The 15,524-nt window shown below is 39.3% G+C and overlaps 1 protein-coding gene and 1 long non-coding RNA gene across 4 annotated transcripts in view; one reads left to right on the top strand and one right to left on the bottom strand.

Moving 5' to 3' along the window:
- Positions 1–7,593, bottom strand: part of LOC134201828 (uncharacterized) — a 35,426-nt gene extending 27,833 nt beyond the window's left edge. The window contains exon 1 of the long non-coding RNA XR_009977083.1: positions 7,372–7,593. This is a non-coding gene — a long non-coding RNA (uncharacterized LOC134201828). The remainder of the gene's footprint in view (positions 1–7,371) is intronic.
- Positions 432–15,374, top strand: LOC101740269 (uncharacterized). Of its 3 annotated transcripts, none has more exons than XM_004924357.5 (5): positions 432–602; positions 13,543–14,256; positions 14,338–14,542; positions 14,625–14,784; positions 14,919–15,374. In XM_004924357.5, exons 2-5 carry the CDS (start codon positions 14,115–14,117, stop codon positions 15,099–15,101), a joined length of 690 nt encoding a protein of 229 aa, XP_004924414.3. In that variant the 5' UTR covers positions 432–602; positions 13,543–14,114; the 3' UTR covers positions 15,102–15,374. The 3 variants fall into 3 exon arrangements, with proteins under 3 accessions (XP_004924414.3, XP_037876027.1, XP_037876034.1); XM_038020099.2 differs by having other exon boundaries at positions 441–602; positions 14,628–14,784; XM_038020106.2 differs by having other exon boundaries at positions 441–602; positions 14,611–14,784.
- Positions 15,375–15,524: the final 150 nt, after the last annotated feature.

The following is a 15,524-nucleotide window of genomic DNA, read 5'->3' as shown; positions in this document are numbered from 1 at the left end:
TTAAATCAAAATCTGCGTAATTGCATCGAAGTTGTATTGAACATAATTAGAAATAATATTCATTACCCAATTCGTTCTAAATTAGGTACATACGTTCCACAGAGTATTATCACATCAATGTGTGTACGTGAGCGAAAATGTATTTCTCCTGTTTGAAAAAAAATGTTTCGGTCGTCAACGACAAAAAATAACCATCCAAGGTCGACTTATAATAAAACTCGTAAAAGTAAGAACCAACAACCACATATCGTTCATAAAAAGAAGCCTTTATTAATAAGCTTCATTCATACTTAGGTACATATTATTAATGTAATTTTTCTAAGCATTTAACATCGGCAAAGATTGTTTTGCTTTCGCATAGGCCTCCACATATCGTTAATAATAAATTAAATTAAATAAAACGGCACAAGCAACAGCTATTAAACTAGTACTGTCAAGAGTGTCAAGTCCTAGCTTCTAACGCAAATATATTAATGCGAGCGAGGCGCTATTCCACGACCAGTTTGTGTGTTGTAGTCGCCGGAGTCACACCGCTGGATAGAGCGCGCCCAAAGGCAGCTTCATAGTTTTATTTTTTTTATTTGGCTTTAGCCATTGTATGGGTGAGTTTATAACTTAAATTAAATCTTAAAATATTTTCTATTTGATTTTGTATCAACACTGATAACGTAGAAAGAACCAGGTTCGTGGCAATATTAATAATGATTTAACACGCGCGCTCGTGTACGTAAACAAAGACGACGCGATTTAACTTTGAAAAGTTTTTTAAGAATTTTTTGTTAGCGTGATTTAATAGATGCATTTGTAATAACTATATTTTTAGCATGTTAAAAACGAAACTAGTACTTAACGAAAGGAAATTAAAACGACTTTAGAACGATAAATTGAAAGACAGCTGTGACATACAACATAAAAAATTAAAGATATAATTCTCAAGCGATACAGTTTTAAAAAATTATGATGGACTAACTACTAGGATGTAACACGTTTATAAAATAATGACAACAAATCCTTCGAATTTTACTGTCGTTTTAAACGTCAACCTACTTTCCCGCCAAAATTACTTTCACTTCTTAAACATTGACAGTGTCACGTGCACTACACAGAAATTCACGTGAACACAACGTGTGACGACTTTGCGAATTCAAAATTTGTTTAATGAAAAATTAGCAAATAATGTGATAAGGTTTTTTTTACAAAATTAATATTGCATTTTATCATGAACCAGGAACCACGATAATGGCTAGTGATAGTGTTCATTTTTTCTTTTTGATTTTTAATTCAGGCTCGAGTAATCATAAAATAATTTTTAATTAGCACTCAATTCAAAAGTGTTTCATGCATAATAAAAAAAATATAACAGCTGGTATTAGTCATTATGAAGTCATTACCTTAGTTGAGTTGTTAGGTCTTCTTTGGAGGCGCTCGGGCAGCTGTTAGCAAACCCCACCCCTCCTGGCTGAGCCTTTGTTCGCCCACCTGTCCTGCTGAAACTGGAGAGGTCTCCGGGCCACCAGTAATCCATCATTCATAAAAAAATACGTAGTTTTCGCTGGTCGTTTTGGCTATCGCAGCCATGGCGTTACGTGGGATTTCGACTAGGTACAAAAAAACTGCATTTTAAAGGTCATATGAAGTGCGAGCGTGAGTTCGCGATTTCTTATACCATTACGCGCTACACATCTACTTACTATTGACCGCATTTAACGGTAATGAATTTCAAAGACGCATTAGTTATCAATTAATGATACTTTGTTACGGACACGTTGCGCCATTGCTAATTTTCTCCAACTTACAATTAATATTATTTAATGACATACGCTTAACCGATATTACATTCCCAAAAAAATTCCGGCCTATTAAGCATAGCGTACAAGGTTTCTGTCGTTTCCGAGGTCAATAAAGCCGTTTTCGATTTTGGCAGTGCAATATAAATAATAATTAAAAAATCGTATCTAATAAAATTAGTCTATTGCGTTTCTTTAGATTAATACATAGTCAGTAACTTGTTTAATGTGCTAGTGATATTTCCTGTAGCAGGCGTTTGACAGCTCACGCTGGGAATTTTAAATGTCAATGATAACTTTGTGGATGACATTAAAATTATCTAAATCTAAGATAGACTTTGAATTTATTATTTTATCCAATACTAGCTGACCCAGCAGACTTCGTAGTGCCTCAATCGAAAAATAAAAGAACTAAACTTTTGTATAAAATAAACTTAAAACAAACAAAGGGAATCGGTCCGACGGGGGACACATCGAAGGAAAAACAAAATTGTTATTTTTATATAATTCCGGGAATTTTCATATTTTCATATTACTTTTTAAACCTTCTCTGGACTTCCACAAATAATTCAAGAGCAAAATTAGCCAAATCGGTTCAGCCGTTCTCGAGTTTTAGCGAGACTAACGAACAGCAATTCATTTTTATATATAGAGATAGCCACAATACAACATATAAACATAACCTATAAAATAATAGACAGGTTCAAAATAAATTTTATTATTTCCTAGAATGAAAAAAAAATCTTAACCAAGAAGCTCTCTTAGGCGCTTTGAAATCGTTAGAACTCTACTCTATATAGCTAAACACGTTTAAATAGGAAGTCGAACCAGTACTTAATTTCATCCTTTTTTATCCTGTTGATACACTGGTCAGGATATTAGAGCGAAGTTATTAAATTACTCTATTGTCATGAGTTTTTGATGCGCGGGTTTTTTTTCCTCCCACCTAATCGTCGGTAGCCTAATGGACTAATTCAGATACGTTCGAACGGAAGCGCGTACAGATTTCAAAATAATCGGAAGGTGTCTTGAAATCAGTGATAATGACGTTCAAAGATTCCATTACATACGTCTTGTGAGTGCGCACGGGTAGGTGCCACCACCCTGCCTATTTCTGCCGTGATGCAGTAATGCGTTTCGGTTCGAAGGGTAGGGCAGCCGTTTTACTGTAAAAACGAATACCTTAGAACTTATATCTCCAGGTAGGTGGCGACATTTACGATGTAGACGTCTATGGCCTCCGGTAACCGTTTAACATCCGGTGGGCCGTGAGCTCGTCCACCAAACTAAGCAATAAAAATAAACCCATACAAATCTAAATAAAATCCCAAGCAAAATAAAGCGTGTTAAACATACTGCGAATCTATTTCACCACAATGTGCACACGGCTTTGTTATGTTAGCTAGCTGCGCCGATATAAAAACCGAATCAAACCCGAATAAAGTATTCTGTATTTGACCCTTCGAGTTCAACGAACGGAACCCTTCGCTTGAAAGACATAAAATAAATTAGAAGATCGCTTCGACAAAACACGGCAACGAAATGTAAACAAAAGATTAGTGAAAACTTTCCTAAAACAAACATATAAAGGCACAATTTTGAATTTAATTCGAACCGTCGAAATCGTAGGCTTTAGCACATGTCCCACCTACCCACAATAACATTTTGGCTTCTAGTGTAGTTTTTTTTTGAAATGAAAACATTATTAATATCATTTACTGGTGGTAGGATGTCTTGTGAGTCCGCACGGGTAGGTACCACCGCGCTGCCTATTTCTGGCGTGAAGCAGTAATGCGTTTCGGTTTGAAGGGCGGGGCAGCCGTTGTACTGTTAAAAGTGAGACCTGACAACTCATTTCTCAAGGTGGGTGGCGGCATTTACGTTGTAGATGTCTACGGGCTCCGCCAACCACTTAACACCAGGTGGGCTGTGATAAAAAATCATATAAAATTAACCTCACCTGCTAAACTAAGCATAAATATAATAAGTATTCAAAATATTTTTAAAATTTTATCTCACGTTTTTTATTTCCACTATATTATTTTCGATAATTCGAATATTTTACAGTTTTCGTGGTTCACAGACACGACAGAATATACGTATAAGTAGCCTTAATTAAACATAAATAGGCACTTATCGTTTTAAATAAATTAAAATAGAATCGCGAATGTGCGGATGATCGGAACAGATCCCGAAAACAAAGACGTAATTTTGGAGTTTCGCCGAATTGTAACTATAAATTCATTTTAAACATTTAAAACGAAGTCATAAATCGGTATGCAGTTTGTCTTCTAAAATCTAGTTTAATAATTTAGTAATTTTAATTTATTAATTAATTTAGTAATTTTCCTAATGAAATACGTACTTAACAAATGTTCACGATTGACTTCCACGGTGAAGGAATAACATCGTGTAATAAAAATCAAACCCGCAAAATTATAATTTGCGTAATTATTGGTGGTAGGACCCATTTCTGCCGTGAAGCAGTAATGCGTTTCGGTTTGAAGGGTGGGGCACCCGTTCACTATACTGAGACCTTAGAACTTATATCTCAAGGTGGGTGGCGCATTTATGTTGTAGATGTCTATGGGCTCCAGTAAGCACTTAACCCCAGGTGGGCTGTCAGCTCGTCCACCCATCTAAGCTGTAAAAAATAAAAAAATATAACGTGAACGGTATACCATAAATACAAAACTCCAAATAAAGCATACGTACTAGAAGTGTCGAAACTCGAGATTTGTGAGGCAAATTGCCAATATAGGTCGATGTCGTTAAGAGGAATCTGGGACGAAAAACTCACGCTAACGTTCGCTGTAGAAGTAGCCCACCGCGTGAGCAGACGTCCGGCGGCAAGCTGGACCCAACTGGATCTATGTAGTCCAAGACAGACAATACTCTAGGGAAAGAGGAGAGTCCTATTTTCGAAGACGAATAGAAAAAGTCTCATATGTAAATATTAATAACATAAAACATAACATAAAATAAAAATAAACCGTAGTGCACGCTCCATGGGATCACACTACGGTTTTTTTTTGTTTTTCCTACCTATGCAGATAGCCTTGAGAGGCTATTTCAGCTTCGCCCTAACGTGAGCTCACACCGCAGTGTTGCTAACACTGGCCCTAGCAAGAGCAGTGCTTCGCAGAATCTATCATCGGATCGGAAACGCGACTCACTGAGAAGATCCGGCGAGAAACTCAGTGGGCTGTGTCTGTGGGTTGATTCGCTCGTCGAGCCCTTCGTCGCAAGCGACGGGGTCGACGAGGACGGTGACCGGTGCTTGTGGTACCTAAAAGCACCGTTAACGGATCGGGAGGATCCGTAATAACGTGTTTTGGGTGACGTCGACTATTTACCATTCGGTCTACAGGATCGGGTATAACACTACCGGACGTAACTTCCTTTTCGTCTCAAGTGCTTCATCAAGCGTTATTTAAAGGCGTCCTTCTTGGTAAACTTGGTGTTGTAAAATGCCCTTGTAATTTTCAACGATTTTAGGCCACGTTAGCCGCGTATCATCATGCCGTATCCATCATACGCCATGGATGATAGTTTAAAATAAACATTAATCACGAAAGCGAACCAGTTTAAGTCGCTCGTCGGATGTTCGCAGGACCATGCTGGTTAAAGGCCGCTTTATACCGGTCGCAAATTCGTTTTACGGCTTACTAGGAAAATCCGGGCACGTCACGCCCTCACCATGCCTAAATATGTTATGAAATAGATTTTTTCAAACTATTCTAGCGCCCCCGTGGTATATTAATGGCGATATGCAAAGGTGAAGTTTCAAATGCTGTGTTAGAAATAATTAGGCTGGATGTTTACCAGATGACGTTTTGTGACTGATACGGCCAAGTGTTTACAGAAGGATATATGTACAGTACGATATCTCTTAAAATATGTTTTGTAATGGCCAGTTTATTACGAGTTTTGGCAACGAATTTCAGACCACAGACGTCCACTGCTGGGCATTAGCCTCCCCCAAGCCTCGCCACAGCGACCAGCCCTATGCTACTTGCACCTAGCGGATTCTCGTAAACCTCTATAGGTCGTCGGTCCACCTTGTGGGAGACCTACTCACGCTGTTTTCCGCTTCCGCTCGAGAACTTTTCGACCCTAGTAACGAGTATTTCGCACAAATACACACATGACTCTGTGCGTAATATTATATCTATAGATCCTGCAGTTCCAGTTAAGACAAGCTTATAGCGAATCCTACACGAAAACATGCACATAACTGTCCGTTTTCGTAATAGATTAGGTATGTTAAATTCAAATAACTACATGGGTTATATGACGTCTCGTATCAGCGAAACTGCCACAGAACTTCGAATTAGTCTCAAACATGTACTTGCGTGGTTTCCTTGTTGAATTTGAAGATAAACCGAAAAACGAAGCAGTACATAACGACGTTTTATCATTAACCATAAAATTAATGATTTGATTCACGGAATAGATAAATAAGGTTGGAAAGGCCTTTGCTCTAATTTTGTATTAGAAATTAGAACCAGTGTCGCCGCTTCATCCCCACTATTTTAATTTCTACACATACACACACTGTGATTACAAGTATTTCGCACACAACAAAAACACCCACACATAAATCTCAGGACAGATATTCGTTCGCAAACTAGCACAAAACACCCGTAGGCATACACACTCACACACGCAAAAAGGCAATAAAAATGTTCATACACGCTAGTGCTTGATAAAATCGATATTCTTTATCGATAAATTATCTGATGAAAGAATGGAGAAAATGAAACATGAAATAAATATTGAAAAAAAAAACTATTTTACTTTTATTAATTACAAATAGTCACTGTCGCTGGAATAAAACGTATTTGTTAAGCAGTTGGCGCTTGCTATTAATTGCGAATGAATTTTTCAAAACTAAGTGTATTCTGATTTTTTTTATGATAAAATCATTTTCAGTAAAATGTTTAGAGCAAATAGTACTCGTCTTTGTCTCCAGTTTCCTCTACCTGTCACGTCAATCCATTGTTCCCTGACGTTAGGTTCTTTAGGAAACCTAAAATTTTTAATTTACTGCATAAGTCAAATAGCATTTTACTTAGATTTTAATACGTCTTAGACAATATAGTAAATACCCGTAAATTAGAGGTCTACATGTCCCTTTATATTATACCTTCACTTTAATTCAATGATAATAATTCAATAATAATAATACATATTTATTTTACTCAAAATACGTCTCACTAAGAATATACTAGGTATCATTAATTAAATATAAAATAATGCAAAAATTATCCATGTCAAATGTAAATATAGTCGAGAATTCTGTCGATGATTTTACCACATGGTCACCTCACTATCGACAAACTGCACGGCCAATCAGGGCAAAGGCCGAAATTTCAAAGATTGAAGTGTAGAGAACGCAATGCATGTAGTACATTGGAAGCTGACTTGGTCATTGCGTTCATTGGGCGAGTACACATCGCGCAATGTATGCTATTTATAACTTGCTGCAATAATATTGTTAATGTTTGGAATTTCATAATGCTCAGTATATTTTTATGTTTTAGACAAATAATATTGTAATTAAATGGTAATTTCGACTTACCGATCGAAAGATATACCTCCTCGCTCTATACTTGATGTCTGATTTTTTGTTTTACAAGTTATAATTGCACAACACGGCACTATAAAGCGGAGATCTGTTCGCCAAGTAGTCCGAAGCGCACTAAACGCGGTGAATGAAAGAATCGGTCGAGTTATGTTTGTTCTATCATAACTGTGGCACGCTTGCCCCGCCTACATTACCATTCCAACCTTATTTATCTATTCCGTGATTTGATTGTATCATTCAAATTTACACGTGCTGTCCTCGTGTATTGTAACAGAAAAAAATCAGACTTCAAAACAAAAAACAGGCCACTGTCTTATCGAATTTGTCGCCAAAATTAATCTTTATTACGTATTCGATTGCCTGGAGTGCTTGTTTTTGTTAGGTTACGCTGATAAAATGGAATTCGGCTTAAAGCAGTTTACACTAGCATTCACTCACAAAATATGACGAGGATCAGTCAAATTTGTTTTTTTTTTCTCATTATGATACATAAGTGAATGGATTCACTTAATATTTAGCGGATACACACGCCATTCAATTAATAAATGCAGTATCAGAGAACGTAACATAGCGGTGTCTAACTAAAGAGAGAAATCATACCGCGATTTAGAACTGACGTCCCAATGTTGGTCGCATGTGGCCGCATTTAGATTGTTGATGTCTACGGGCTGCGGTAACTTAACACCATGTGGACCTTGAGCTTGTTTATCAATCTAAGTATTAAATGACCTCAAATAGGGATGAGAAATGGAGAATGAAGTCCTCGAAACAAGAACAAAATCTATGCGTTAGGTAGTGGATTTGTCATGAGCGCGTGTTGGTGAATGCCACCAACTTCTAGGCATGAAGCAATCATTCATTCCAGTTATTCTATTTCCATATTCTGTCTATGAGCTCGTGTTCCCATCTAGAGCTCGGGAAACTTTTGATCGTTGCATTTAAATATAATAGCATAACTAATAAAAAAAATTCAACAATATCTGTTGGTCCTTCAAGCCACACTATCACCTGTAGGAAGAATACGAGTTACAACGAACTTGTTGTACGGATGTTAATCCAAGTGCCACTCTAGCGCGCTGGCACCAGGAGGACGGGACGGCGCGTCGGCGGCTGCGGACTGCGATGCGGTCCGCATTTTCGTCGTCGCTGTCGTCGCCGAACATACTGTTGAAGAGCAACCCGGTCGGCGGTGTATCGCGTTCCGACCCGGCAGGCTGGTTCTGGCCCAGCGGGGTATCCCGGAACACCAGCGGCACCGCCCGGGCGGCCTGGTAGGGCCGCCGTACCGCGGAGACTGACGTCGTTGGTCGTCGACTATCGCCTCGACGACCCGTCGGTCGGGCGTCCTCGGGGTGGCGCCGCGTGTCTGGTTGTAGTGTTGACCGCAGGAACCCCCCTACTCTGAACGGGTTCTGACCCCGGACGGAGATCGGACGTCGGGTGTAAGAGTGCAGGGGAGTCGTTTAGTGGGTGGGCCCTAAAATCCTTGGGCCCGCGATCTGCTCTCAACACCTGCAGATCGTTGAGTCTCACATACCCCGCGCGCCCCCTAGGCGCGGGGACCTCGTAGGAGGTTCGGCCCCCGGCCCGAGAAAAAAAAAAGTTAGCGTTAGTTGACTAACCCATTATGTGCGCTTTCAAATGTTTACTTAATATGTGAAGGTTCATTTACTTATGAAAAAATTAATAGGTATTTCTTTGTTAACATTGTGACATTTAGTATCAAAGTTTCAGCTATACTAAAGTAAACATAAAGATAATTTAGGAAAGGCATTTGAGGATAGTGGACTGACTTGAAAATTTAGCTTATTATAATATATTTTTCTATCTAATAAACAAAAACAGGCTCAAATAAAATAAAACGAGAATATCATCAATATAATCGAAATCAATATAAGATGTATTTTTGGAGATAACTCAAAAATTATTGGTTAAATAATGATAAAATTTAAATGTCACTCCATGACATGCAGCAGCTTTCAAATAAATATCCATCAATGCCGGTGTACCTTGAAAAAAGTTCTAATACAAAAGACAGTCGAATAGAGAAATTTCTCTTTTTTAAGTCGGTTAAAAAATTAAGAGTTATTCCAGAATAGGTATGTTCGGATTTAGCGGTGATGTAGCAAATTGTTTGGGCTTATAATTCAACATTGGGCTAGCTTTTCTATCCATCGACGCCAGTACAAACAAACTACGTAATATTGTTGTTGTAACAATCCTAAAGTAAAACATACAGTAACAGCAAACTGAATGAAGACATTACTTTAGCAGTTTAGAGATTGTAAGGAAAGATATACGCTGATATAACGATCTATATTCTTAGTGATCGTGGATGCGGCTGTGAGAATGATTTACATCTTTGGCAATGGATTTCCTTACCAAGATGTCTGTCTGTATTTGGTTTTTTATTTTATTTTTATTGCTTAGATGTGTGGACGAGCTCACAGCCCACCTGGTGTTAAGTGGTTACTGGAGCCCATAGACATCTACAACGTAAATGCGCCACGCACCTTGAGATATAGTTCTAAGGTCTCAGTATAGTCACAACGGCTGCCCCACCCTTCAAACCGAAACGCATTACTGCTTCACGGCAGAAATAGGCGGGGCGGTGGTACCTACCCGTGCGGACTCACAAGAGGTCCTACCACCAGTGATTACGCAAATTATAATTTTGCGGGTTTGATTTTTATTGCACGATGTTATTCCTTCACCGTGGAAGTCAATCGTGAACATTTGTTGAGTACGTATTTCATTAGAAAAATTGGTACCCGCCAGCGAGATTCGAACACCAGTGCATCGCTCGATACGAATGCACCGGACGTCTTATCCTTTAGGCCACGACGACTTGGACATAAAGAGGATGGGGGAATAATACGAAAGATCTTTGCTATGACCAATGCAATTAAAATACGTAAATAGATACATCTATTTGCTATAAGGTCTGGTTGCTATAAGATTTTTACAATGTTTTTATAAGCAGGTACCTACATAATATATTCAACATCATAAGTCTAACGAAAACCCGGGCATTATCGAATAAATTATTCAATATTAACAACAGGCCTACGTTGTTTGTCTATGAAAACAATACAACAACTATAATTTGAAGTTCAATTTCAATAGGGCACAGGGTCGTCTGATTGCATGAGCGTAACTATATTTACAAAAGCCCCATTTGCGTTTATTTGGATTATGCTGGATGTGTTTTTTTAAAGCTTAGATAATTGAACGAGCTCACCTGGTGTTGATCGGTTATTGAAGCCCATAGGCATCAACAATGTAAATGCCGTCATCCATCCTGAGACATGAGTTCTAAGTCTCCGCTTTACAATGACTCGCTCAGCTTTCCAACTGCAACGCATTACTGCTTCATGGGCCAATTGGGCGAATTGGTGGTACCTACCTGCGTGGGCTCGTGCGCACCCGATCATCAGTAGATAACAACCATTCCAAGAATATGCAGTTAAAATTATTCCCGAAATTCTAGGTTTGCGATAGATAGGCTGCTTTTTGTAATCGGTGCCTATATTTTCTTTTGAAAACCTGTATGTGCTTTTGGCCTCGAGCAGGAAGGGATTGCTAGACATCGTGAGACACTTCAAGTCTGCCCCCTCCAACACTACAAGACGATCACGACCACCCTGTCAAGAGTGACAGTGCTTTAAAATTTAGATAAGTCGGAGATTCTTGATTCAGGGCGAATATTTCCTATTTAATAATTTACGTTCGCTGACGTCACCAATGCCAGGGGCACAGCCAAATCGTTTCCACCGCTATAAGGCACATGAATGAGGAAGAATTTAACCATTACTTGGTTACTGTATAAACGCTATAAATAAATTCATTGTTCGAAATACCTATTCAAGCTGGTCATTAGTTTCCATTATAGAGTAAAACAATGAAAGAAAATACTTTATCAAACTACCCTCAATTGTTGTGACCACTAACTTTGATCGATTCAAAACATGTTATTGTTTGTTAAATCGACAGGTGTGATCGGGCCACTGGCCATTATGATGAAAACATTGCTGTTTTAATAATAAAACTGTGCGAAAGATAATATAATAGTGGAAAACAAAGATAATATACATGTAACTAAACTAGCACGGACGTGATACATCGTGCGTAAGCTGCTAAATAAGTACCTCTATTCTTTTCTACATAGAGTATCATATTCTTTGTTCTTTACGTTACTACCGTGAAAATGTTTACCTGTAAATGTTAGTTACATATCGTTAACCAGTAAATGTAGTGGCATATCTTTACTAGACTTTATTACGCGAATCATTGCCTAGTCATATATGGAATACGAATAGATTTCGTCAACGTGGAACCTCATTTGCGACATGTCAATTTCCAATATTACGCAAATGCATTACCTACGTGTGTTTTTAGCATTTACTAGGTTTTTTATTGTGAATTCACGTGGTATGGTTAAGCATCAGGTATTATAGTTTTCAAAAATTATTTTATTCGCGAAGCAGTTGCCCTTGAGTTGTTAGGTCTCCTTTGGAGGCGTTAGGGCAGCTGTTAACAAATCCCATCTTCTCCTGGCTAAACCCGTGCTCGCCCACCTGTCTTGGTGAAACTGGAAAGGACACCGGGCCACCGGTAATCCTTCCTTCATAAAAAAAAACTTATCAGAATACCTAAACCCTGAAAAATACACAATAACCTCGATTTAAAGTTCGAATCTAGACTGAAAAAACTGATACACAATTCTAAATCATAAAACGCATATTCTCGGAAAATATCGTCATAAACAATACGTTTTCAGTACAAAGCACTTTGTTCTGATACGCGGCAGAGCTGCGCAGTGACTCACTGTATTGACGCGTTCAGAAAAATGAACCGCCAATGTGGAATGCAGAATGTAGTCATGATTTTTCTTTGAAACTCTTTGGTACCTATTTATAATCATAGTAACGACTTAACGCTATGGTGAAATAGATTTAAATAGCGGTATCTACGGTCTGGACTGATTTTAAATAAAATCGCTCACAAAGATCCGGATTCTTGGTGAGAGCCACCAATAATTACGTGTACTAAAACTGCACTTGAGTTTATTTATTTTTAACATTACTGAAATGAGAAATGCGATATTAACCCATAGACTGTTCAATCATGGTTACGTTTTTATTCTTTTGATGCTTTAAGTGGATAAAACGTATACTAAAAGGGCATATTGTAAGCTCACAAGGGTAGGTATCACCACCCTGCCACGAAACATTCATTCCGGTTCGAAGGATTGATTTAGCCATTATACTACACTAAGCAACAGACTCAGACCTCGTGTTTGAATCTCCATAGGTTGCGTGAGCTTGGTTATATTATAGCTATATTATTAGCCAAATACTAATACCGTTTATACTTATTCATGGTCATTGACATGCAACGTAATGCATATCTATATTGGCATATACTTATCTTTGATCCGAGTTGATCGCATATCTAGCGATAACAATTGGTATCTATTTCGCTGCTAATTTTGAAGGATTAGTTCGAATGACAATTTCAATCGATTCGAAAATAAACTATTATGGCCTTCAAACAAACGCGGGGTTACTTTTTTTTTATAATTCTCTCGCAACGGTATTGTGACATGCGATTTTTTTTATAAATAAACTACCGTCTTTAAACTATTTTGTTTGAAAAACTTAAAATAGAGCTGTAGGTATCGTGTATGAACAAGATCGTGAGTGATTAATCACTTACCACCTTGAGACCTGATAAACATGACGGAAGACTCACACAAAATAATGTTTCTAAATTTAGACGGACGCACTCGTTTGAAATGTAACTCTTCGTGCCTATTGCCTTCATCTAAAACACCTACACGTACCTACCTACTTATTAAAACTACGACTGTTGGATATTTTATAATGCAAAGCTTATTAATTCTTCTATGAAATATTAAGATCTTCTGTTCAATGTTTGTCTCTTTTCATTGTATCCTATCCCAACGCAATAAAAGACGCTGAACGAATCGAATTATTATGACATCTATGAAAGTAATAAGGTGGACATTTTTAGTAATTTTTTTTAATTTTAGAATTGTCTATGAGTTCAGTGACCGTGCATGTCAAAAAACATCGATACATTGATCGACCAATTTTACAATAGTAGTGCACAATTGATATCAGACCTTTTTTTTATTTTCAGAGCGTGAAAAACCATTACCATTATTATTGGGGCAGCAGTGTGCGACGCTTTCACAAAGCGTCCAATTTTCTGGAGATGAGCGGCATGATGAGGAGGTGTCTAAGAAGGAGAGAGAGCCGGGTGCGCCGGCCGTGGGGCGATGGGGAGCAGAATGGCCCAGTTGACTCGCTGGGGAGTATCACCTGACCGCGCCCCTGCCGCGAGCGCGTTGGGGGGCTCCACGCCGTCCGCTGCAACTCCAAGCGCGCCCGCACGAGGACCTCGCCACGCTCGCCGAGACCGCGCTGCGCCGTCTGCTGCTCGCCGAGAACTACGACTCGATCGCCAACCTTCTTCATCTCTATGACGCCTACAGCCGCGCCAACAAACCGCTTACCGCACTCTACAAGCGATACGCGCCGCAGCTACATCTCAAGAAGCACACGTGCGTCGGGCTCGGTTTTGAGTTGATCCGGAGATGGCGCCGCCTCGAGAAGGGGTTCCCGGGGTTCGTGCGCGCTACATCGCTGGTGTCGTGCGAGGAAGCCGTCCCCGAAGTGCAGCAGTATGTGGCGGCCGCGTGTCCCTCCGCGATGCCAGGCGCCGAGAAGGAGCACGTGATGGTGTGCGTGCAAATCCAAATAGACGGTCGCAATGGCGTGATGCTGGCTGATCCCGGCTATCATGTGCCGAGGATCATCACTGTCATGGCAGACGGGGCGTATCCACACACCGGTAAGGAATCTTCCGAATCTCCCACTTCGCACGCTCAGAAACCTAAGGCAGATGTTGACTGCTAACTGTCTTTTCCTGCAGGTTGGTTCACGCAGATGGACGAGCCGCACTGTCGCAAGGAATACAACTACACGTTCAACCAGGACAACCCCGGTTATGTGGAGTGGCAGGAGCGGGAAACTCGCGGCGGCATCGTGAAATGCCAGATCTCCCTGGTGTTTGTCGGGAAACCGTACCAAGACGCCGTCAACGTAACCGAGAGAAGGAATCTTGTTTACAACTTTAGGTGAGAAAACTACTCTTTGACAACAATTTTGCTATAGCACATGATGATAGTCAAAAATATTTATAAAGCATGATTTGTACAGAAGTCTCTTGTCGCGAGACCAGAAGGGTCACCTTCGGGCCGGGATGTACTTCCCGATCGGAGGACGAGGGGTGGAGGAACAGTTCACGTTGTTCTTCGAGGAAGGCCCAGAGAAGCGGAAAACCAAATACAAATTTAGCTCGTTCATCAGCACTAAGGACGTAAGTGTATTTTATGATATGTCAATGACCCGATGTTAGTGTATTTCGGTCATTCCAAAACATTAAAAAGTTACCTTCGAAAATTTTACAGGAAAATTTATGACCTAATCGTTTATTCAAATATTTTCTTCCAGATCCCAGAATCCGCTCTTGAAGATATCAAGCTTTGCAACGTACAATTAAACTACAAGCCGGACGAGCTCCTCGAAATTATTTGTAAACTAGCCAATGTAATGGCGGACGAGTCGTTTATAGAACAAATGCTAAAGATAAACGATGATATCTGTCGAGCGGGATTCGACGCGCAAAGGGATTGAAACAACATGGCCGTCAAAACAAAATGGCCGCCGACCGAGCTCGGCGGGATACCTTAGAAACGGCGGCGTATTCGATAAAATTATTAGTTCCATTTTTTTTGTTAAATTAAATGATTCCTCGAGTATTTTTATACGTTCAATTATTTTTATTACTTTGGTGAAAGGTGTATTTTATTGGTCTAAGTTAAAACGTTTTCAATTGGGTGGACCGGGTTATATTTTATAAATGTTTAAGCTATGGGTTTCTTTAATACACAATTATTTCACGATAAACTTGTTTCATTATACCCAGTAACAAAAGTATGGATTTGATGGATTTAACACTAACCGTTTTTGTCTTATTTTTTCTGCATGGCAATAGATTCTTGCGACGCCATTGCTGCTAGTTTGTTTTTATCTAGTCTAAAAATGTATCTGAAAGCC

Source organism: Bombyx mori, chromosome 3 (genome assembly GCF_030269925.1).
Source record: "Bombyx mori chromosome 3, ASM3026992v2".
Taxonomy (NCBI): Eukaryota; Metazoa; Arthropoda; class Insecta; order Lepidoptera; family Bombycidae; genus Bombyx; species Bombyx mori.
This window is presented reverse-complemented; position numbering and strand designations above follow the sequence as displayed.